The sequence below is a fragment of the Oreochromis aureus genome, linkage group 6, assembly GCF_013358895.1.
Source record: "Oreochromis aureus strain Israel breed Guangdong linkage group 6, ZZ_aureus, whole genome shotgun sequence".
Taxonomy (NCBI): domain Eukaryota; kingdom Metazoa; phylum Chordata; class Actinopteri; order Cichliformes; family Cichlidae; genus Oreochromis; species Oreochromis aureus.
In genome coordinates this window covers 42,084,575-42,109,974 of record NC_052947.1, presented here as the reverse complement: position 1 = coordinate 42,109,974, position 25,400 = coordinate 42,084,575, and the positions used below count along the sequence as shown (strand labels likewise).

At 46.2% G+C, this 25,400-nt stretch overlaps 2 protein-coding genes across 2 annotated transcripts; both read left to right on the top strand.

Annotated features, from left to right (window-relative positions):
- The first annotated feature begins 913 nt into the window (after positions 1–913).
- Positions 914–8,287, top strand: snrpb2 (small nuclear ribonucleoprotein polypeptide B2). The gene is made up of 7 exons (XM_031734782.2): positions 914–991; positions 1,416–1,487; positions 4,429–4,601; positions 4,690–4,824; positions 6,005–6,040; positions 6,533–6,621; positions 7,013–8,287. Exons 2-7 carry the CDS (start codon positions 1,424–1,426, stop codon positions 7,170–7,172), a joined length of 657 nt encoding a protein of 218 aa, XP_031590642.2. The 5' UTR covers positions 914–991; positions 1,416–1,423; the 3' UTR covers positions 7,173–8,287.
- Positions 8,288–16,592: 8,305 nt separating this feature from the next.
- Positions 16,593–23,455, top strand: prokr1a (prokineticin receptor 1a). Its single transcript, XM_031734760.2, has 2 exons — positions 16,593–17,005; positions 22,650–23,455. Exons 1-2 carry the CDS (start codon positions 16,593–16,595, stop codon positions 23,347–23,349), a joined length of 1,113 nt encoding a protein of 370 aa, XP_031590620.1. The 3' UTR covers positions 23,350–23,455.
- Positions 23,456–25,400: the final 1,945 nt, after the last annotated feature.

Below are 25,400 nucleotides of genomic sequence, written 5' to 3'. Positions count from 1 at the left end.
AAAGACCCAGCAGAGGATGTACTTCCTGAGACAACTGGGGAAGTAGAGTCTTCCACAGGAGCTGCTGATCCAGTTCTACACTGCAGTCATTGAGTCTGTCCTGTGCTCCTCCATCACAGTCTGGTATGGTGCAGCCACCAAACAGGACAGGAGCAGACTGCAGCGGACTGTACGGGCAGCAGAGAAGATCATCGGTGCCCCCCTGCCCTCCATCCAGGATCTGTACCTCTCAAGAACCAGGAAACGGGCAGGAATCATCACAGACCCCTCACACCCTGGACACAGACTCTTTGACCTGCTGCCCTCTGGCAGACGGTACAGAAGCCTGCAGACCAGGACCACCCGACACAGGAACAGTTTCTTTCCCCTCGCCATCTCCCTCCTAAACAGTTGACCTGTCACACTGCTCCCACTGCCAGACTGCACCTGCTCCTTATGTACATTCTGTAGTATTCATTCCACCTCATTTCATTTCTGTCATCCTGTATTCTATGTATATAAGTTTAGATTGTTTATTTATAGTTGGTTTATACAGCTTTGTGTATGTATATGTATGCATGTTTAATGTATATATAGACACGTGTGTGTGTGTGTGTGTGTGTGTGTGTGTGTGTGTGTGTGTGTGTGTGTTTTTTACATTGTTGTACTTGAGAGTCACCATCTACCGGAACCAAATTCCTTGTATGTGTCTGCGCATGGCCAATAAACACGATTCTGATTCTGATTCTGAGTTGTAAACTCTGTAACATGTATTATTTAAATAGTTTAGTCTGTTACTGCAACTGTGACCCACGTAATTTCCTTAGGGATTAATAAAGTATTCTGATTCTGATTTTAGTTTAGATTTAATGAATTGTAATAAGCTCACAGGTAGCTGCAGTTCTCCTCCTGGCCTCCTGGTGGCGGCGGAGGGCAGAGGTCGTTAAAGCTTCAGCCGGCGCCACAGCGGAGTGTTTCCGGAAACTTCATGAGCGGTGTGAGCCGAGAGGAGGTGAGTTCCATATTTATGTTAAAAACGTTTATCCGAGGCTCCTCTCACCGCGGTTTAACAAAGGAGCTGCGCGGGCGGAGGTTAAATCTGTAAAGGTGATTTTTGACGTTAAAGCGACGCCGGAAAAAAACATTTAGTTTAAAGGCTAGCTGGGCTAAGCTAACACATGCTAACATTAGCTGAGTGAGGGAGGTTTCTGGGAACCTTTGAATGAATTCAAGCTGAAGCTTTTGATTTAGCCAAAGCTCCTTAAACAGCGAGTTTTCAAGTGTAACTTAAACGATTTGTTTCTGCTCTGGTTGTGTGAGTTTACCGAGACATTAGCAGGAACGTGGGTAAGCTCGGGTGTTAAACGGGTAAACGAGGCTTAGAGGTGGAGTTGAACACTGAAGAAGCTGAAGCTGCTCTCCTGTTGTCTCCTCAGACTCCACCATGGACATCAGACCGAACCACACCATCTACATCAACAACATCAACGATAAAATCAAGAAGGAAGGTGGGTGCTGTTCCTCTGCATGGCTGACAGCAGCGAGTTTCTTCGGCATTAGAGACTGCTGTGCTGACGATCACAACGCTGACTTCACCTGAATAATCGAATTTTAACAATCAGTGGAAGTTGAAATGTGACTGAAATTAAAGTTGGATTAATTTTCTTTTTGTTTAACTGGGAAAACGAGACACTTGAGATTTAAATAGCGTGTTTGAAGAGAATAGACGGGGCTCTAGAGTGCGACCAATTTGGTCGCAAATGAGTAAACACAGAGCGGACCGACGCATCAGAATCAGCTTTGTCTTTCTCGGCTTTCTCACCCCACGGCCCGAACACGGACACGCTGTCGGAGCTCAGCGATTCTGATGCGTCGGGTCCGCGCTGTGTTTACGTCTTATTTGCGCTGATTCTGAGCTGCAGGTTTTGTCTCTCCAACCAAAATTCGCCGAGCCAAAAAGAAGCAGCAAACTACGCTTCACATGTGATCAATGTCGTCATGAATTCCCTCTGACTTTTGCTGTTTTGCTTCCACCACGATAAAAATCCCACTTCATGCACAGCTCTCTCTCTCTCTCTCTCTCTCTCTCTGTACTTCAAGAACAGTTTCCCGTCTCAAATCTCTGTTTTCTGCATTATTCATTGGCTTATTACCCACCAGTCTACCGTTGTTTACAGCGCTGTTGGCCGCTGTCTTTTTCTTTTCTTTTTCTTTTTCTTTTTTCCACTTAAATGACCTCGGACAAGAAAGCCTAATTTCTGCTGTTCAATACTGAAGAAATTTAAACTTCTTAAAATTATGCAAAATTGCAGAATATTGCAGAATATTTTTAAGGTTATCTGCTATAAAACGCCAGACCAGGAAAATCTCCTTCATGTTTTTCTGTTTTATTCTCAGTTACTTTGACACAAAGGCATCTGCTGTGATGTTCACAATTCTGATGAAGTCTCACATGTATCAGTGCTGATAAATGACCAGAATTATAATATTTCTGACTGTCTGAGGCTAAACTGAATCGAATCAGGACTTTGAGAACCGGAATCGAATGGATGATAGAAATCAGTGATGATACTCAGCCCTAGTGAGGAGCCTAGGCCTGACAGAAGTGGATGTAGCTGTGGGTAATAAGAAAAGATGAAAAGAACTATTGATAACTTTTGTGTTAAGTTAAGGCCTGATCCGTCTGAAATTCATAGCCAGCTCTGACGCGGTGCCATCAATCTTTGAATGCTGAAAAAACAGCAGTGTATCCAGAAAACACATTATATGCTGCAATAAATGCACTGCCCAAGTGTCCCCTCTCCCCACTGCCTTTCAGCAGCAGGCAGCAGCAAACAGGTCGTCAGAGGAGCCGAGATGATGATTAAGTTTAACATTTTCTACAATATTGACAAAGCACTTTAAGTACAAGATTGTTAGTTAATAATTTAGAAATGAATATTGTCTGTATGGACTTCCCCCCCCAAAGAAAGTGCACATGTAAAACTGCGGTGTTAAGCGATGCGGTTGAAAAATTTGAGTGCGCCTAACTTTTTGGCACAAAGTTAGTCTAGAGCCCTGATAGAAGCAGTAGCTGAATAACAGCCCAACACACAATGGACACATTAAACACTGCAAAGGCTGGAAGAAAAAAAACTAAGCATTAACTTAATGACGCACTCTGATTATAATCCATCAGACTGCTCCGTGTTTTAATGAGAGAGCTGTGGTATTGATTTAACCGTTAGCTCACACATTGGGCATTTTACCGGCTTTCTTTCCAACAGTTTCAGCAACAGTTGCCTCAAGATGCTTAGACAGGACAGAGTAGCTACGGCCCACTTTACCCTAACTTTGTAATTACATCTTTACAGCTTACCATGGATTCTTTAAGACTGCCTCAAATTCCTTCCTACTACTTACTAAACTTTAATGATATCGTCGCTCTTTTCTACTTTCAGTCTTTATTACGAGTAGTTTCACCTTTCATTGAATAGTCATCTTATCTGCTGCCAGTACACTTATCAGTAACTGTGATTGGTCAGATGCTGCTGGCACCGTCCTGTTCAGAGGAAATCTGGGACAATACCTTAGTAGTAGCGTTGTAATGCCGGGGTCAGGATAAGTCATCGTCTCTGTGAAAACTTCAGTTCAGCAAACAGAAACCTGAGGAGCAAAGAGCCGAACCTCCCAGAACCCCTGATAGACGGAGGTCTGTAGTGTGTGCGTGTGTGTGCGTGTGTGTGTGTGTGTGTGTGTGTGTGTGTGTGTGTGTGTGTGTGTGTGTGTGTGTGTGCTGTTTGAGTGTAGAGAAATGGAACAAGCGCAGGAAAAACAAAAACAAACATTATGTATGTACTGCTGAGTTATTTGCAGGAGACGAGGAGCCTTTTTTCTGCAGGCTTCACTCTGATCTTTGTTTCAAAACATGTTTTAATCATTTTCCGTATGAAGCTTTTGACAAAAACTGTCAAATGAATTCCTCGTTTTTCAGTTTTCTTCTTATTTCTTTTTTATTTGGTTCAGAAGTGGCAGTACTAATCATTGAAAATAAAATCTCCTGATTAGTAACACGTTGCAATCATGTAAACTTTATAAAGTTCTTGCACAGATGTGGTTTCAGACTCCGAGCCCTATTTTCTCAGTTTAAATCATTTTTCAGATAAATAAATAAAACAAATGTTCCACAGTTAAAGTTTTACTGATACAAACGTTTAGATTTCGCAGTAATGATATTCCTCAGAGTTATTTCTGATGTGAATGCAGCTCAAACTGATTCTTCTCTTGAAGCTTCATCCATGAATCATTTCTTTAAGACTTTAAATTGGATTAACTGATTAGTCACCAAGGATGGAGTACCAGTCGGCTGTGACCTTTGACCCTCCTTATAATAAAAAAATAAAAATACTCCAGGATGAATGTCGAGATGTTTGTGAGGGTGTTTGAACTCGTCTCATCTTCCTCCCGCAGAGCTGAAGCGCTCGCTCTACGCGCTCTTCTCCCAGTTCGGGCAGGTCATCGACATCGTGGCCATGAAGACGATGAAGATGAGGGGACAGGCCTTCGTCATCTTCAAAGAGCTTGCCGCCGCCACCAACGCCCTGAGGCAGCTGCAGGGCTTCCCCTTCTACAACAAGCCCATGGTAGGCCGGAACACCGCCTTCGTCGTGGTCATCGCTGACTTCCTCCCCCTGAGCAGCTGTGCCTTTAACCCTTTTGGTTTTTTTCCAGAGGATACAGTACGCCAAGACCGACTCTGAGGTCATCGCCAAGGTCAAAGGGTCATATGGCGACAAGGAGAAGAAGAAGAAGGAGAAGAAGAAGGCTCAGGAACTGGCGGCTAACGCCACGAAGAAACCGGCAGCGGTGAGTGAGCCAATAAAATGTCTCCCCTCACTCCTTCATCAGACCTGTAAACGTTCATATTTCGGACAATTTCACCAATTTTACAGGAAGTTACTGTTCACCAGACGATTTTTACCTGACAGCCCAGGTGAGCTGTTCGCCCGCGGCTGCTGTGATTGGTCGGTCGGTTTGTGTTGGAAGACATTTCCAATGATGGCAGAAATCTCTCGTCTGGTGGATCAGAGCGACAGTTCCCTCTGAAAAATGCTTTTACCACCGGGGGCGCCGTTTCTTTTCACGTTTGACTTTTTTCTGGTTTTTGAAAGATTTAATTTTTTTTAAAAGATTTTTAAAAAGTGTGTTTAACATTTTTATCATTATGAGACACAAATGCTGTGGCAACCCCGCCGACGTTAACGAGCAGCTGTTTATGGTTAGACAGATGCGGCGACGCCCTACCACAACGAGAGGACTGTGAGGGAGGGGGGGTGGACAGGGCCTGTGTACAGAAACCCTTCATGCAATACCGGGTGTGATCACGGGGCCGGGCTGGTCGCGGGGGGCCGGGCTGTAGTGGATACGTGCTCGCTCTAACTCGGATCATTTTCATGTTGTACATTTTTAACCTGGACTTCGGGGCCAAACTCTGACCCCGTCTGTCCTGCGTGAACCCCTGATGCCGTCTAGCGTGGATCACGGCGTACTTTCAAACAATAAACGGTAAACGACTTCATCCAGATGCTCCTGCAGCTGTCTCCCAGCATCTGTGATGACGTTGAAGCTGCAGTTTGTGTCTTTACGAGGTCAGACCGTCGCAGCGCTCCAGCTGCTGCATTGTAGTCGTCTTTATTGGACTGTGAATATAAATCAGCCGCCTCATTTCAGGCTAAATCGGCAGACGCTGCCGGTGGAAGCAGCCAGGCTCCTCTTCTTCAGCCGCTCTAACAGGGTTTCCGACAGGAAATGGCAGCAGCGGGGCCGGGCAGCGGAGGCAAACCAGCCTTAAACCAGGATGGCTGCTGCGCTCTGGTCCTTTATTCTGTTGTTTAACTAATTCTGCGCTCACTGCTCCTCCTCTCGTCGTTCCCGGTTTTCCCGGCGCTGTATTTCATTTCTGAGTCTGCTCTGCTCGCCGTTTCTCTGGAGATGAAACCTTTAAACGTGTTTCAGAGTTTAATGCCTCTGTCCTCCTTGTTTGCAGGGATTGGCCCCTCCTGCGCTCACACCTGCGGTGCAGGTAAGTTTTATCTGAACGTTGTCATGCCTTTGCCTGTCCTGTTTTTCCACAGGAGCCGGAAAAAACCTTCTTTGTGTTCCTGATAAGGAAACAAAGTTGAGTGATGGCGCCCTCTGGGTTTGCCGTGGCTCAGGAGGAGGCTGTGGGCCATCGGTGGTTTGATCCCCGCCGCCTACAGCCTGCGTTCTGTTGTCATTGTTTTAATGTGGCTGCAAACAGTGGATCGTCGCCACCTTCTGGCCACAGCAGTGTGTTGCAATCTAACAGCTGCTGCTTTAACAGCAGGAAAATAACTGTAACTTTTAGAAAATTAAAATTTTCTGTTAAAATTTGTAGAAAAGTGAAAGCAGTGAACATAAATCCCACACTGGCCCATGTCTCCTCCTGTTTTCCGTCTCTGGCTCACCTGTGGGACGCATCAGAGTTATGAATAACTCGCTTTTAACAGCGTGCTGCCACCAGGCGCTGATACGGCTCTCGTTCTCTTCGCAGGTTCCAGACAACCCTCCGAACTACATCCTGTTCCTCAGTAACCTCCCCGAGGAGACCAATGAGATGATGCTGTCCATGCTCTTCAACCAGTGAGTGCTGCACAGCGTGCTCACTGTAGTCCTGCCACATACAAACAGTAGCGCCCCCTGCTGTTCCACCCACAGAGCTCCATCCTAAAGGAGCAGCGTCGTCAGGAGCCGTGAGGCTGCTGAGCTCTTTGACGGAGCCGTCTGATTTAAAAGCGTTAAACAAATGTGAACAAGAACAAAATGCAGGATTTACAAATCTGATTATTTATTCTCAGCTGAAAACATCAAAGGTTTAAAGTTAGAACATTTCTTCATTTATGTATTTATAAAGTCCGTATTTCAAATGTTTGTGGTCAAATCCAGCAGAGTTTCCATACGTCAGCGTTTATTTAACGGCAGATCTGAACGCGCTCGGCCTCCTGATGTTTGAAAATTTGTTTTTCGCCTGCAGGTTTCCGGGTTTCAAAGAAGTGCGACTCGTGCCGGGGAAACACGACATCGCCTTCGTGGAGTTTGAAAGCGACACTCAGGCAGGCGTGGCCAAGGACGCACTGCAGGGCTTCCGGATCACGGCGACCTGCGCCATGAAGATCACCTATGCCAAGAAGTAGTCGCCTCGTCCAATCAGAGACGGGACACAGAGACTGAGGGGGGGCGGGGCTGGCGGTTTGGGGGATTTCTGTCGTCTGACGGTGTGCGCAGCCTTATGGCGTCTGTTTGTTGTTGTTTTTTTAAGTATATTTTCTGAGAGGAACGCCACGGGGCTGCTTCTGATTTTGTAAAATAAAATCATTTTTCATAAACGTGCCTCACATTTTTACTCTGACCCCCTCAGGTCTCAGAGGTCACGGTGTCATCTGATGAGGGTTCAGAGAGCACTCTTCTCCTTAGCGACCGGCGGTTGTCGTGGTTGCCGGTCGGCGTTTGGGCCTGTGTGGTTTTAGACATGAGCGCTGAGATGATTCAAGCCTGCGTGTTTTCACTGCGTTTCGCCTCAGGCTGCTTTTACATTATTGATCAAAGCTTTGTGTCGTCATGCCGACAGGTTTCACCTCGGGCGTCCTGCAGTTCACGCCTGCAGCGCCGGCGGCTCGTCTCACGTCTTCAGGATATGAAAACCACGTTAAAGCAAAGCCTCAGGTTTTATTTCTGTCGTATCTGAGTTGTAGTTGATCATCAACAACATCCAATTAAAATCTAAGAGTTTCACCAAACCTGAAGCTCCGCCTCTGTTAGTACAGTAAGCTCACAGCAGCCATATTATTGGTGATGATGTTATTCAAAAGGCTCCAAAAGCACAAACACGCTCAGGTCAGGTGAAGCCAGCAGCTTCAGCCGCCTGTGTCACCATCCACTGGTTGGTTAAAGAGGCCACGCCCCCTAATAATACAAACTAAACAGATGCAACTGCACAGGTGTCAGAACGGAGGATTGGCTCAGACTACAGGGTTGTTTTTTTTTTCCAACTCTTGGGTCTGTATGATGTCACCGAGCTCTTGTCCTTATATGGTCATCGGGCCTTGCCAGCTGCTGTTCAAAGCTTTACCTTAAGACAACTTTTCTCTGCTTTGATGTTTCTGCGACGAAGATGAAGATGACGAGACCCTGACCCCTTAAGATAAGATAAAAATGAGCAGAACAGAATTTTTCTGGGTTTTAAAATAGAAGTTCTTCCTCTTGTTTCTGTTTACGTTGTGATTTTTATTAAAACTGTGATTTAAACATGTGCGCCGTTGTTGCAGATTCTTTTCCAGTCGTTTTCCTGCCTCCACTTGTCTGTCGTGTCGCTGATCAGAGAAGGTTTATTGATCGGCCGTCGGCACATCAGTGCTTCCTGTGATGTCGGCTGTTAATTTCCTCAGAGCTGCCTGCAGGGGTTTATGGGATGGTGGACCCGTAAGTCAGCCATGACGGGGTGGGATCGACTTTTGGTATTTTATTGATCGGTCTCACAGTGCAGGCCGTCTGAAGACCAGCGACCAGCGTTTGTTTGAGAGCCTGTAGGAAGCACAGCCTGTATATAAAAGATGGAGGTAGCAACCTTGACCAAATAGTTGCACACTGGTTTGTAAAAGTGAAGCCTCGACGCCTGGAACAGAAACACCATCACTTAACAAGTGATGCAAGGAACTGCAGTTTCACAAAAACTCTGCAGACGCTGTAAAAGCCTCTGGTACAACGGGTTAGCGGGTGAGGTTAAAGAGCGGAGGGAGGGAGGGAAGGCAAATGTGATGTCATGCTGCTCTGGTGCTCTAACCTGTGAAAACAGGTGAGCGGAGAACAAGTGCTCATCACAGGAAGCCATCTGCACATTGTTCTGCCAACTTCCTCTGTTTAAGCTCCTCCCTCTGAGTGCCTGACACGGCGGTACAGCCATGGCTTAGACTGGGCGAGATGTACCCGTGCAGCTGTGATGTCAGTTTTGGCAACAGTGCGCATTTTTGTCATGGTCGTCTCCGTGTTTGGAAAGTCGGTGTGACGCCTGGAGGTCTGGACCAATGAGCGGCGGCCGGAGAACCCTTCTGACTTAGAATGATCATAGATTTAAGTTTGAGCCGAAAATAAAGACTGAGCTCAAAAACAAATAGGCTTTGCAATCACATGTTACTGCCCTCTGGTGGCTAGCACAAAGAATGCGGGTTGACTTTTCAGGCCCTGAAGCTTCGTCCATATCTGACACATCGATGTGAAGACATGAAGATGCAGCTGACATCTGGAGGAAGAAGCTTGTGGATCTTAAGTTTAGATTAAAAGGTTTTCAGGTTTTTGTGACTTCAGGAGCTTAAAACAGACAAAAACACTCCAATGAGGCCGAGCGTTAAACCTCTGACTGAATCACACCCTCGACCTGAAGATGGAAGGCCACCTCAGGTTTTATGTTTCATTCAGAGATGATTCCTCCGCCTGTGGAGAGTTTCCACCCCCACGCTGCTTTAATTCATCTGCCTCTTTGGCAGCTGCAGGAAAATGAATCAAAATGTTTGAGTGCATCAACAGAAGCGAGCAGAGAGAAACCACGCTGAGACACGCACGAGGAAATCTTTCATCCTGGATGGAAAACACATGCAAATGATCTTTATTCACTGTACGCTGATAAATATGACAGTCACATTAATAAATAACCAGCAGAGGAGGTGGGAGAGTGTGCGAGGCTTCTGCTTTTTAAAACAGAAACAATAATTGTTTCAAAGTACACACTGTGTCTGTGTTTGAAATAATGTGAGTGCCCAAAATGAACCGAACCCATCAGACGGGTGTAAAGAAGCACTCGCTGTAAAAACATCAGCAGCATCTGCTGTTGATGGGATATCAGCCGCAATTAAACTGGGCCTGGGCTGTACCTGTGTCTGCCCCCTGGTGGTGGAGACGGACAAAGATGGACGTAGCTGCCTTGACATCTCTTTTTTTAATGAATCCAGATTTGAAGCCTTGAGGTAAACGTGCCCGCCGTCGCTGTGCTGGTTGCAAAAATGGAGCTTGGACGAGGAGGGGCGGGTCTGACTGTGAAACCGGATGCTCATTGGTTAATGAGAAGTCACAGGTCACTGGGAAATCGTCCATTAAGAATCCTGGAAACGGCATCCATTTATTTTACTGTCTGTGCATTTTGCAGACGAGTATCTTAAAAGTTCTAAATCATCATCATCATATGAAAGTGTTATACGCACCCAGAGGCTCATTCAGACATGAATCACAGACATTAATTATTTTATTGTTAGCATATGTATATTTAAATTTCTGATTAAGGACAGGCAAACCTGAAATTGTGTTGTTGTGTAATTTTGAAATTTTCTATCTGCACAAATGTAAACATGGGAAGCACGTGACGCTTTAATGTTGTCTGCAGAAACGAGCTGGGCGGGCCCAGAAAACGGTGTCCAGGAGACCTGCCAACCACATCAGCCCGAGCTGCTGCCACAGGTGAAGGCTGGGGTGTAGATGGGCAGGTAAAGCCGATGTTCTCAGCTCTCTCATCACCATGACAGTCACATTGATGCTGACACCACCTCATGTTCGCCTTCCCATCACTCCGAGAAAGACACTGAAGTAACTGAACTACGTGAACCATAGTCACAGGTCTGCAGGAAACTAAGTGGACCGCACTTCCAGGAGGAGAAGTGCCGTTAAATGGACTCCAAACAGGAAACCTTGCGCAGCCCGACACAGACGGGACCGACACATCATCCTCCCACAGATAAGCCTCATGTTAAACTCAGTTCTAATGATTGATGTTGATAAAGCAGCAGACCATATCAGAAAACCAGAGGATGAAACAGGAAACGGTCACTCAGAGACCCTGCAGTTCATCGGGTGGGGGTTCCTGTGGAATCTGTGGGTGGGCATGTTTCTTTTACACTGAAATCTTGGATTCACTGGATTCAGGCGTCCGGGTTCCTGTGGAAAGCTCTGATGGAGCAGCTGTTTAGCTGGGGCCTCTGTATGAGCGATTACAGCCTGATGTGACTCTGAAGAAACAAAGCCAGCAGCAGTTTGTGGACCTCGGAGCAGATCTGGAGTCAGTCTGGTTTTCGTCATCGCTGCAGAATCCCTGGAAACGGATGATGGATGTGTTTGTGTGCGATAGCGTGTTTATGGAAGCGTCTGATGCTTCCAGGCTGCTCTCGGAGGTCCTGCCGGGGTTTCGTCAGCTTCGTCGCAGAAACATCAAAGCAGAGAAACCAGAGACGGCTGCGGGTTTACGAGCAGCGGATAAATGCTGCGTGATGCTTTCACAGCCGACTCTCGGCTCGTGGCGTTGATTTCAGAGGCTGCTGATAATGGAGTCGCCGGGGTCGGGCTCAGAGTGGGCCCATTTTTCCTCCTTTTGATCTGCAGAAAACCCCAAAAGCAGAAACAGCAAAGCAGACCTTTAGCCCCGCTTCAGGGACAGCACGGACACGTCCGTCCACCTGCAAACGTTAACATGAACTGTCTTCATGCCCTCAAAGTAAAAATGTTCATCCCAACTTTTTAGCTATCAAATACACGCAGAGTGTAAATATGCACTGTGTTCATGTTATAATAAAACTGTAGTAAAATGTTGGTGTTCAGCTTATTAATACCTCGTTTTAAGCAATAAAGAAAAATGCAGTCAATGAAATACACAGAAATCACGCGAGCGTTTCCTTTGAAACAAAAACTGTTCAAATAAAATGAGCTAAAGTTTGCTGGGTTATTACGCTGCGCAGACCAAACAGCGCCTTATTTCTACGAATCACGTATCACTCCTCACATCTGGTGTGCGTGACACGTCGCTGTGACTGCACGAAAGCTCTCGTCAAATCAGAGTTAGTATCTGTAAGAGTGCCATCTGTTGGTGAGAACGTGGCACTGCAGGTCAGTACACGGGACATTTAAGGTGGAATAAGGGACGAACCTGCTCATTATACGGGACATCCTGGATAAAACAGCCCTGTCCCAAAGTCATGTGACAGCTTGAGAGCTCAGTAACTGGTGGACTTGTGGGAAATGTGTAAGTATTTCATTTTTCTCACATAATTTAATGTTTGGTTCACAGGTAATTGTTGCATTAGAAATCACAGACACACACACACATGTCCTGCAGTCATATCCTGGGTGATAACAAGCAGCAAACAGGTTTCCCCTGTCAGAGTTGGTGGTGGTGGGGGGAGGGTGGAGGTTGGTCGCTGTTCGTCGGGAGCGCGCCTGCTGCTCGCACTCGTTTCTTTTCATTCAGCAGAGCAGAGCGAGGAAGAGAAGCATTTTCAGGTCTGTATGAAATCCTTCCACATCTTTTATTTATTTATCTCAGATCAGCTGATTTATTGTAAACAGGACTTTAACACTCACACTCAGCCTTGGGTCACAATGGGGGGGTAGGGGGGTTACTCTCTGAAACTTTATTCTGATTCTGTTTTTACGCTTTAAAATCTGCTTTACACACTGCCTCTGTCAGTGTGTTTAATCTGTAGGATCAGAGACTCTCTGTGTTTCTGTGTTTCTGTCTCTGCTGCTGAGCTTTGATTTGTCAGTATGAGGTCCAGGGGGTGAAATCAGGGGCCAAAAGTCCCCGAGGAAGTTTAATGCTTCATTTTTAATCTGCTGTGGAGGCAGAGAGGTCTCAGCTATACAGGCAGCAGTCGCTAACAGATGCTCGGGAATATCTGATCCTGCTGCATCAATAGTGACAGGAAAACAAGGAGTTGATCTGAACTTATTTTATTTTATTTTTATTTCTTCTTCACTGCATTTGTATCACAGCTTTTATAAAATTACTTTTTTGTAAACAAAATGTGAAACATGAAAAAATGATCACGTGTCAGCTTCAGCCATGACACTGATATATTCACTGGCAGGAAAATTACGTTATTTTTAAAACAAAATTTGTCATTTAAATGTTTTTCTTTTTAAATATTTTGTATTATTATTTTTCAGTATTATCATTGTGTTATCATATAATCATCCGGCTCCAGTCAGTCAGATCCTAAACATTAAAGCTACTTTTTGTAATTACCATTTACAAAATGCAACTCACATTGTCACCAGCAGGGAGCAGCACTTAGCCAGCGAGTTTGTTAAATGTCCACCTTTTAGCCTTTTTCTAAACAGTGTTGTCTTTTCTCAGCTCACCATCGTAAATTAAAATCAACACTTAAAAGACTTAGACTCACTGCTCCCTCCTGTGGTACAAGCTGGTATTACACTGAAGTATATTTAGACTAAAATACAACCCATCAGAATCAGAATCGTGTTTATTGGCCAAGTATATGTGCAGACAAATACAAGGAATTTGGTTCCGGTAGATGGTGGCTCTCAAGCACAGCAGTGTAAAACACACACACACACACACACACACACACACACACACACACACACACACACACGCACCCACACACACATGTATCTATATATACATTACACATGCATACACATACATACACAAAGCTGTGTAAACCAACTATAAATAACTAATCTAAACATATACATAAAATACAGAAATGAAATGAGGTGGAATGAATACTACAGAATGTACATAAGGGGCAGTTGCAGTCTGGCAGTGGGAGCAGTGTGACAGGTCAACTGTTTAGAAGGGAGATGGCGAGGGGAAAGAAAGTGTTCCTGTGTCGGGTGGTCCTGGTCTGCAGGCTTCTGTACCGTCTGCCAGAGGGCAGCAGGTCAAAGAGTCTGTGTCCAGGGTGTGAGGGGTCTGTGATGATTCCTGCCCGTTTCCTGGTTCTTGAGAGGTACAGATCCTGGATGGAGGGCAGGGGGGCGCCGATGATCTTCTCTGCTGCCCGTACAGTCCGCTGCAGTCTGCTCCTGTCCTGTTTAGTGGCTGCACCATACCAGACTGTGATGGAGGAGCACAGGACAGACTCAATGACTGCAGTGTAGAACTGGATCAGCAGCTCCTGTGGAAGACTGTACTTCCCCAGTTGTCTCAGGAAGTACATCCTCTGCTGGGTCTTTCTGAGGATGGAGTTGATGTTGGTCTCCCACTTCAGGTCCTGGGAGATGGTGGTACCCAGGAACTTGAAAATCTCCCACAGTGGACACAGGGCTGACTGATATGGTGAGGGGGGCAGAGTTGAGGATGTCTCCTGAAGTCCACTGTCATCTCTACAGTTTTAAGAGTGTTCAGCTCCAGATTGTGCTGACTGCACCAGAGTACCAGCCGCTCAACTTCCTGCCGGTATGCAGACTCATCACCATCCTGAATGAGGCCAATGACGGTGGTGTCATCTGCAAACTTTAGGAGTTTAACAGCCGAGTTCTTGGAGGTGCAGTCATTAGTGTAGAGGGAGAACAGTAGTGGTGAGAGGACACATCCTTGAGGGGCACCAATACTGAGGGACCGAGGTTTCAGAGGTGATCTCCCCAGCCTCACTTGTTGCTTTCTGTCTGTCAGGAAGCTGGTGATCCACTGACAGGTAGCTGGAGACACGCTGAGCTGGGAGAGTTTGGAAGAGAGAAGTTCAGGCACGATGGTGTTAAAAGCCGAACTAAAGTCCACAAACAGGATCCTGGCATAAGTTCCCGGGCGGTCGAGGTGTTGCAGGATGTAATGCAGCCCCATATTCACTGCATCATCCACCGACCTGTTTGCCCAGTAGGCAAACTGCAGGGGGTCCAGCTGGTGGCCTGTAATGTCCTTCAGATGGGCTAACACCAGTCGTTCAAAGGATTTCATGACCACAGACGTCAAGGCGACAGGTCTGTAGTCATTCAGTCCTGTGATGGTGGGTTTCTTGGGAACAGGGATGATGGTGGAGCGTTTGAAGCAGGAGGGAACTTCACACAGCTCCAGGGATCTGTTGAAGATGCGCATAAAGATGGGAGCCAGCTGTTCAGCACAGGTTTTGAGGCAGGAGGGTGAGACACCGTCTGGTCCGGGGGCTTTCCTGGGCTTCTGTTTCTGAAACAGTCGGCTCACATCCTCAGTGTGTATTCTGAGTTTCAGGGAGGAGGAAAGGGGGGTGGGAGGTGTGTCTGTTCATCCTTTGTCCAGTATATCCACCCCCCTCCTCTGCACATGCTCAGACCACCTCCACCTCTCTGACTCTGAGCTGTCCCTCTGATGGACTCAGGTCCATCCTGCTCACCCCACCGAACGTCTGATCATCTTCAGCTCAACTCCACCGTCTCCACCCATCACAGCAGGCAAGCGACCTTAGTCATAAATACATTTATAACTAAAGTTTTGGGACAAGAAAATAGTTCCACAGGGCTCTAGTCATTATCATTATTATTATTATTATTATTAATAATTATTATATTATATCAATATTATACTATTATTATTAAAAATAAACATTAAATCTGTTAAAATATATATATTGAAATTATTATGAGCACTAAAACATTAAGCAGACGTTAAAGCAGTGCAGTTTAATGTTGTGTTTTTAAAATGACATATTGCATGAAAGCTTTTTAAACTGTCTGTTTCTTGGCCATGTAAGCTCCCGAGTCTGTTTAAAAATATATGAATCAATAATCGGTGAAACATTTTAAAACAACAACGGCAGGAAAGACTCGGCCCCTCAGGACACCGCAGGCTGCGTTAAAGGGTTAACGATGGTGTGAGCAGCAGCTCCTTTCAGCACAAAAAACAATCAGGAGGCAGGTTGGTGAGAAGCTCCTGCGTCGAGTTTTCAGAGCTGAGATGCAACATTCCCCAGCCTGCAGACAAATCTGACGGCTGCTGCACACCAAACGTCCAGCCTCACCCCGAGCGGCCAACGAGACGCTCCATCTGCAGCAAACACGCAGGGAAAGAAGGCATCAGCGGTCATGACAGTAATGGTTTTAGAAACACAGGCTGGCCTGAAGGGGGCGCTCTGTTATATGCATTTATCCTCCCAATCCACTTCCTGTTAATGTCACTGTACAGGAACCTGCTGTAATTCAGCTGCATGTGCAGCAGGGGGCGCTGTTCCTAGACAAAACATTTTATTTTAGTCTGTGTAAATTTTCTCATGCTGACCACCAAACCCCAGCGTTCTGCTAGTGCGTGCCGACTGGTCGGTTAATGATTTAGGACAGGGCGTCCCCGCGATGGTGCTTGTTTCCAAATGATAACATCATTAATATGTTATCACTGAACTATAGCCACCGACTCAAACCCTCCTATTAAAAAATATACAGAAGACAAAAATGTTTGCCCCGTGAAACTTAATGTTTCAGCTCATGTAGTCTGGATGAACTCGAGAGCGCCCCCTGTGGAACAGAAACCAGTAAGAAGCTCTGTGTTTGTGAGTCTGTGAGGACTAGCGTTAGCCTCAAGTGGTCGTTAGAGGAACTGCATCTTTTGGCGGGCCCACTTTTAGTCACTGCCAACCACTAACCGTCAACCTCTTTATTTCTGCAACCATGACAACCTCTAGTTAGGGTCCTCGCTTCTCTGACCTGAGAACTGAGGTGAGCTTCATGACAGCGACCAGTCATAGAAAGGTGTTTTTTAATCGGTTCAAATGTGAACTTTGACCCCTCCCAGATTTCAAAGGTTAACCCTCGCCTTGTTGTCCCGTCCCTGCAGGCGCAGCAGTGTGAGCATGCTGACCTGATCCAAAATGTGCACCTCAACCAATAGCAGCTCAGCGCTGGTGGGCGACTCCCCGGACTACGGGATTTCCCCAGACGAGATCCTGGACACCACGCAGGGGCGGGCCTTCTTCGTGGCCACCATAGTCATTGGCGTGGTGCTGGTGGGCATCATGCTGGTGTGCGGCGTGGGGAACTGCCTCTTCATCACCAGCCTTGCCCGCTACAAGCAGCTCAGAAACCTGACCAACCTGCTCATTGCCAACCTGGCCGTGTCGGATGTGCTGGTGGCGGCGATCTGCTGTCCCTTCCTGCTAGACTACTACGTGGTGAAGCAGCTGTCGTGGGAGCACGGCCTGCTGCTCTGCGCCTCCACCAACTACCTGCGCACCGTCTCGCTCTACGTGTCCACCAACGCTCTCCTGGCCATCGCCGTGGACAGGTGGGTTCACCTCCGGGAACACAAGCAGACAACACACAGAGCCTCTGTGCTTCGGTTGGTTTGGTGTGTAAATGCTCCGTGTGGGAGCATCCTGGGTAACGGCCGTTCAGTTTATAATATTGCTGAATCTCTGCCACAGCATCAGCACTTAGTGCCGCCCCTCAGTGGGCGTCCAGAAGCTCCCAATCAGAGGAAAACTGACTTACCCGGAGGGAGGTCTGAGAGTAGGAGGAGCTAAAAAGGTAGTGAGAGGCTCCGTAAAGGCCAGGATAAATGTTTTATTAAAGAATAGAAGTATGGAACAGAAGAGTCCACTCCTCTTTGAAATGATTGGTAATTATTGCTGATGTTCATGGTTTGGTCCTACTAGGATGGACGTCCTTTCAGGTGATCCATTTAAATCTTAAATATTCACTTTGTGCCTGAAAGATGGACCAGGTCAGTATGACATCACTCGGTGATGAAGATCAGAGCGTGTGGAATCCTCCTGCTCCTTTCTGACTCTAACGGGATCGAAACCTCCAACATGAGCATCGTGCTTCATCCAATCAGACGTCAGAGGAGAGGCTACACTGTAAAAAATGACTGGTAAAAGTTACAATAATACTGCAGAAATTTACAGGAGAAATGGAGAATCAGTAGAATATTACAGTAGTATAAATGCAGTGATATCCTGCAGGGCTCTAGAGTGCGACCAATTTGGTCACAAATGCGACCAAATTTTTCAGTGGTGCGACTAAAAAAATATATTTGGTCGCACCGGTGCGATCAAATATTTTCGGGTAACAAAAAAAAAAAAAAAAAAAAATCTCAGCAACTCTCGGTGTGGTCAACAACAGACACACATTATGCCCCTATCGTGGACTAAACCAATCAGAGATAGTCAGGGCGGGACCTCTGATTGGCCGTGGTCCAGTTGAAAGTGCAGGTGGAAGAGAGAGGAGTAGCTTGAATAAAGTGATATCGATTCATTAACGGATTCCACACAAAGACGTAAACACAGAGCGGACCCGACGCATCAGAATCAGCTTTGTCTTTCTCGGCTTTCTCACCCCACGGCCCGAACACGGACACGCTGTCGGAGCTCAGCGATTCTGATGCGTCGGGTCCGCGCTGTGTTTCCGTCTTATTTGCGCTGATTCTGAGCTGCAGGTTTTGTCTCTTCAACCAAAATTCGCCGAGCCAGCAGCAAAAGAAGCAGCAAACTAGCTTCACATGTGATCAATGTCGTCATGAATTCCCTCTGACTTTTGCTGTTTTGCTTCCACCACGATAAAAATCACACTTCATGCACAGCTCCCTCTCCCTCTCTCTCTCTCTCTGTACTTCAAGAACAGTTTCCCGTCTCAAATCTCTGTTTTCTGCATTATTCATTGGCTTATTACCCACCAGTCTACCGTTGTTTACAGCGCTGTCGGCCGCTGTCTTTTCTTTTTTTCTTTTTCCACTTAAATGACCTCGGACAAGAAAGCCTAATTTCTGCTGTTCAATACTGAAGAAATTTAAACTTCTTAAAATTATGCAAAATTGCAGAATATTTTTAAGGTTATCTGCTATAAAACCCAGACCAGGAAAATCTCCTTCATGTTTTTCTGTTTTATTCTCAGTTACTTTGACACAAAGGCATCTGCTGTGATGTTCACACCTCTGATGAAGTCTCATGTGTATCAGTGCTGATAAATGATCAGAATTATAATATTTCTGACTGTCTGAGGCTAAATTGAATCGAATCAGGACTTTGAGAACCGGAATCGAATGGATTATAGAAATCAGTGATGATACCCAGCCCTAGTGAGCAGCCTAGGCCTGACAGAAGTGGATGTAGCTGTGGGTAATAAGAAAAGATGAAAAGAACTATTGATAACTTTTGTGTTAAGGCCTGATCTGTCTGAAATTCATAGCCAGCTCTGACACGGTGCCATCAATCTTTGAATGCTGAAAAAACAGCAGTGTATCCAGAAAACACATTATATGCTGCAATAAATGCACTCCCCAAGTGTCCCCTCTCCCCACTGCCTTTCAGCAGCAGGCAGCAGCAAACAGGTCGTCAGAGGAGCCGAGATGATGATCAAGTTTAACATTTTCTACAATATTGAGAAAGCAATTTAAGCACAAGTTTGTTAGTTATTAATTTAGAAATGAATATTGTCTGTATGGACTTCCCCCCAAAGAAAGTGCACATGTAAAACTGCGGTGTTAAGCAATGCGGTTGAAAAATTTGAGTGCGCCTAACTTTTGTGCCGGTACGTTAGGCGTACCGGTGCGCCCATGTTAAAAAGTTAGTCTAGAGCCCTGTCCTGTCATTTATTTACAGTAACAGTACTGCAAATTCGATTACTGCACAGTTGCTGTAAATTTTACTGTGTTTTTCTTGCAGTGTGGGCAGCATGCAGCCCACTGTGATCTTAAGTGGGCCAGACAACTTAAGTGAAGTTATGATAGTTCATTGCACATTAATTATTAAACATGAAGGTTTTGTTAATTTACTGTGGACTCATTAGTAGCTGTAAACACTGCCACATCTTCTTAAGCTGGCCAGTTGGGCCGTATTTGAGTTTTGCCAGGCCGATTCTGGGCCCTGGGCCTTAAGTTTGACACCCCTGTGGAAATGCTGCTTCTTCTAAATGATTATCAGCCTGCACCGGGGCGGGATCCTTGTAATCTCAGTTTAATCTTTAGAGGTTTTCTCCGTTAATGCTTCCTGTCACGTGACCTCAGGTGTGCTTGAGCTGAAGTATGAATGATGTTTGAGTCACGCTAAGAAACCAGATTAAGCACTCGAAACATGTGAGTCGAAGCGTGTGGCGGCAGCAGCGAGGCCGGTGATGATGTGCAGGGTCCTGATGGTGGCTCCACATCAAGCACATTCCAGAGCGGACCAGCTGACAGACGTGGTTTACATTCTGCTTCAACAAAAGCAGCTCCCGTGTTTCTGAGTGTAACCGGTCACCGGCTGCAGCTCGCACTCCGAGGCCGCGGTCCTCCACGCGTCCTTCATCACGGCTGGCTGACGGCTGTTAGTGTTTCCAGAGAGCTTCTGTGTATCTGGGGACAACAAAGTGGTTCCACTTTCCTCCTTATTCTGAGAGCGAACACATCCAAACATCTGGCAGCGTGTCAGACCGAGTCCCTCTCAGGGTACAAACACTTCTGCAGCTGATAACAGCACAATCCATTAAATCCAACAAACACAACTGCTGCTTCGCTTACATCAAAGCTCAGCTCCTCTGAAACTGCAAACACAGTCTTAAATCAACAGAAACAACAGAACCCCCGAGAGGGGACATCCTCAAAAACTAAAGCTCCATTCAATGAATCTGACCCATTCAGGCAGAAATACCAACAAAGAAATGTGTCCACAGATTTTAGAGGCAGAAAAGGAGCTCTGCCTTCATAAGAGACAAAACGATGACAGCACTGAAAAACAACAGAAAGATCTCTGACGTGTCCTCACAGTCCCAGGTTAAAACATCCCGTGTCCAGATGGTGCTGTCAGTACATAACCACCACAAACACAGTCTTACTTTGTAAAACAGCAAAACCTCCAAAGGGAACAGGATAAAAAGCCAAATCAGAGGGTCTGAGAGGGGCTCATCGTGCAGCTGCGAGTCATTCGCTAGATTATTGTTAGATTAATGCAGCGCTGCTACTTAACTGATGATGTACTGATACTCACAGCCGGACCTTTAGACTGTGATTCATTAAAAATCACAACATTAAAAAATCAGATGATTATGATTCAGCTGATTTAGAAAACGTTGATTATATTCTGTTTGTTATGCTGATTTCATCATCCCGCTGATGTTTGTGTTCGTTTATAGTGATTTATGCCAACATTACAGTATGAAGTTATGTCCGAGATATTAATAATAACAAATCATACATGTCTGTGGCACACATGAGCAAAGGTAAGCCTTTCAGCACACTCTCTCCCCCTGTTGGTCAAAGTTGAAAGCACATTTTGTAGACTACCGTATTTTCCACAGAGTAAGGCGCACTTAAAATCCTTTAATTTTCTCAAAAATCGACAGTGCGCCTTATGTATGAATTCTGGTTGTGCTTACTGACCTCGAACCGATTTTATGTGCAACACGGTGCTCAGCAATCTGTCAAAAACATTTTAGTACGACTTTGGTAAGCTACGGAGCTGCACCGCCTGATGGATTGTGGGAGCATTATGGCTACCGTAGTCAGGAGCCTCGCGGAGTCAGTGTTGCCAACTTAGCGACTTTGTCGCTATATTTAGCGAGTTTTCAGACCCCCTAGCGACTTTTTTTCTTAAAAAAGTCGCTAAAAAAAGACGTGAAAGCGCCATCGCTTTTACTCTCAACAAGCAGCGGGTGCTGTAACACAGTCAGTTCTTCTTTTACTCTTTTACTCTTATGCTGTTTTGTGGATCACAAGGTTTAAAACTACTTATAAACACACACACACAAAGTAACTCCACCAGAGTGCCTATTTCGGATCACTTTTGCCGGTCCAAGCCCGGGTAAAGGAGCAGGGTTGGAATTGTGACATTAAAAAAAACAATAATTGCTAAAAGAAATTTAATTTGTAGTTCTTAATAAACTCTAAATGCATTTAGGACGTTTTTACTCACTTTATGTCTCTTCCACGATGTTATTTCTCTCTCCAACAACATAGGTTACAATTATATTAGCATGACCAATTATGCAAATTAGGTGATGACGTCATTTAGCGACTTCTAGCGACTTTTAGGACAACCAATAGCGATTTTCCTTACTGAGGAGTTGGCAACACTGCGCGGAGTAATCTGGGTCCTAAACTCCACCCTTCAGGTCCCAAAGTCAAACGAACACTGCGGCATCACTGAGAGTTAAAAACTGTCTAAATTCTTTCATCTTTAATACAATGATCAGCGTTGCTGCTTTACCAGGTGTAACTATTAAGTTTAACATCCAGGCATCCATGAAAACAGGATTTATGAAATTTAACAGAGTTAGAAGTTAGCAGGAAGTTAGCTCGCTAGCTTCCACCTAAACATGATATAGCATGTTCTGACTGAGAGATTTCTGAAACATTCAAACGTACAGCTCTGCTATCACTTCCAACATAAATGAAGACAGAAAACTAAACAGCAGTGACGTTTGTAGGGTTACTGAAGTTGGGCTAGCTGCTATATAATGATGTGCTACGTGATCGCTAGCGACACAGCTATGTTAGCATAGCATAAACACAGTGAAGCTGGAGGATGAACGCTAACTTTTTTCCACTCGATAAAAGTTAATGTGAGGGTTCCTGATGGTTAGGGACAAATGCAATCGCATGGCAGGATGCTGTAAACGGACCAAACTTCAGTCAGGAGAACAACTGAGATAATCCATCCACAATACGAGGTTAGTCATTAATATACTGCAACAACATGGGAATAGAGCAGCTGCCAGAGGATTCAACATTAATGAATCAATGGCACGGAAGTGGAGGAAGCAAGAAGAATGGGTTGAGTAAAGTTTGACTTATCTGTTTTGTTTCGCTTAATGTGCCTTACAAATACGGTAACTAAAAATTTATATTATTAAAGCTTCAGAAACCAAAAGGTTTCCGTGTTTTAGAAGCAGTCCGTGTGAAGAGTGCGAAAGCTGGCCCTCCTCCACCTGAGCCAGTTTCCTGTCTGTGTCTGCAGGTACATGGCGATCCTGCACCCGCTGAGGCCTCGTATGGAGCACCAGACGGCGTGCTGCGTGATCCTGACCATCTGGCTCATCCCCATCTTCATCTCCATCCCGTCTGCCTACATGGCCTCGGAGACGACGTACCCACACGTGGATGGTTGCCCCGATAAGACCTTCTGTGCTCAGATCTGGCCCGTGGACCAGCAGATTTACTACCGCTCTTACTTCCTCCTCGTCTTCGCTCTGGAGTTCGTGGGCCCCGTGTCTGTCATGGCCGTGTGCTACACATACATCTCCAGAGAGCTGTGGTTTAAAAATGTTCCAGGTTTTCAGACGGTACAGATCCGCAAGAGACTGCAGAAGCGCAGGAGGACCGTGGTGGTGCTGATTCTGGTCCTGGTGGCCTACATCCTGTGCTGGGCGCCGTATTATGGCTTCACCCTGCTGCGAGACTTTTACCCCACCCTTATCTCCACGGACAAGAACTCCCTGGTGGCCTTCTACATCATCGAGTGCATCGCCATGAGCAACGGGATCATCAACACCCTCTGCTTTGTGAGCGTCCGAAACAGCAGGAAGCAGCTGAATAAGTCTGTCAAGTTCCCTCTGAGGCTGGTGAGCTTCGTGGCCACCAAGTGGCTGGATGAAGCTGAGCTGCGGACATCCTCCCTCCGGGTGACGGAGGAGATGGAGGGTGGCCGGGTGAGGTAGAGCTCAAGCCTTTCAGGAGAGATAGAAGGATAAAAATAAGATCCATCACAGGAACCAAGAACATTTGGAGGAACTCAGGAACCAAACCTGCAGCTGCGCTTACTTCTTCTTCTATGACAGCAGCAGGTCTCAGAAAGTCTCAAAGGACCAGGAACTGATAGGATAAATGCTGGCTCGAACGCAGGAGCTGGAAGGTACAAACATCCGGTAAACCGGCTGCACGCAGAGACTCAGAGCTGAAGTCAGGAACGAGGCTGCGAGGTGTTTGCTCAGCAGAACTGTGGCTGCTGTCGAGTGTTAGCGACGCTGTAGCGTCCACGGAGAGACTTTCTGATCCCGTTTTTGTAGTTTCCAGCTGTTTGTATCTAATGTGGATGAAAACCTTCAGTTATTATTTACAACACTGAGGCCAGAGACCTGTTTAAACTGGATTGCATTATTAGGGGCGTGGCTTCTCTGACTGACAGATGGCTGTAGCTGCTAGCTTCACCTGAACTGGACCTCTGCACCATGTTTGTGATGTTGGAGCCTCTAGGAGCATTTTAATGACATCATGTGACCAATAACATGGCTGCTGTGTGGGTAATTGTGGGAAGTTGCTAACTAGCATTAGCTACAAACTTATCCAGATATGGTCACGTCTGACTGCCACCGTGGCAACAGCTACAAAGCTAAAAGTGAGGCTTCAGGAAGACGTGTCGACCACCCCTCACAGTGTTCAGGGGCCTCAGTTAAAGTGACATAATCAGAGTTTGGTGTGAGCGCCTTCTGCCCTCACACCAGCAGTTTGGAAGGAGTCTACCACATCTCCTCCTGGCTCTTCTTCTTCTGTGGATTTCAGCCTGACTCCCCGACGTGCTCCTGCTGTTCAAAATAAAACTGTTAGTAATGCAGCAAGCTCTGCGCGTGTGCACGATTCTCCGCTCATATTCATGTCAAAGATGCATTTTTAAGCTTGTAATGAAGGAGGAGAGGTGAGAGCTGGAGCGGTGCGTGCTGGTGTTTGTGCAGCTTTCAGAGGCTGTTTTGTACCTCGGTGTGCTCTTTGCGTGGGCTCGTTTGATCTTTAGACCAAACTTCGCCTCCTGAGGGCTCATCAGTTCAGCCTCCGCCATCGTTTCCACCCTCATTAGTGCCGATCAGCACACAGCGAAGACCCCGTCACACAGCTCTGTGAAGCCGGTCTCTTATTTATGTTCACGCAGCAGCTCCAGACGCACAGAATCAAAGTCAGCCAGCGTCCTCTGTAGCAGCATCGAGTGAGTTTATACTGAAATCAATACTGCCTGTTCTTCCTCACATCAGAGGGTTTCTGACCTTTCTTTGGTGTGTGTGTGCAGCGCTGTATCACAGGTTTGATCTGCATATTTGTAATGCTGCTGTTGTATAATCTGCTTAGCAACGATGAAAGCAAACCTGAAGAGAACAATGACTCGTTACAGTCCCTCCCTGCTGATTTGCATTGTATATACTGTGTGCCCATGTTAGGGTTCACTCACGTGGTTGTGAGTGGTTTAATATTCACTGCGTTGCAAATAAAAAGCGCCTGAAATGGACGAAGCAAACAGGTACAGCTCTGTGAAAACTAACTGCCTCTCTTCTTAAATCACGAATGACCTGGAGCTGAGTCCAGTTTCACTGCCAGGCCTGGTTTGAGTCCAGACTTTCAGCCAATCAGAGGTGGAGCTGCTGGTTCCTGCATGGTTCCCTGAGTCACAGCAGAGCAGCCCAGACCGTCACACGACCACCACCGTGTCTGCCTGCTGCTGGGATGTTCTCTGGATGAAACGCTGTTAGTCTGATGCAGATGTGACTCAAAGCTTCCAGAAAGTTCAGCTTCTGTCTCGTCAGCCCTCAGAATATTATCGTCCAGATGTTTGTTGGCAGATGTGAGACGAGCCTTTGTGATCTTCTTGGTCAGCAGTGGTTTCTCCTTGGACTCTCCCATCTTTGCCCCGCCTCTTTCTTATTGTTGACCTCTGACCTTATCTGAGCCAGGTGAGTCTGCAGGTCTGCAGATGTTGTTCTGGGCTCTTCTGTGACCTCCACAG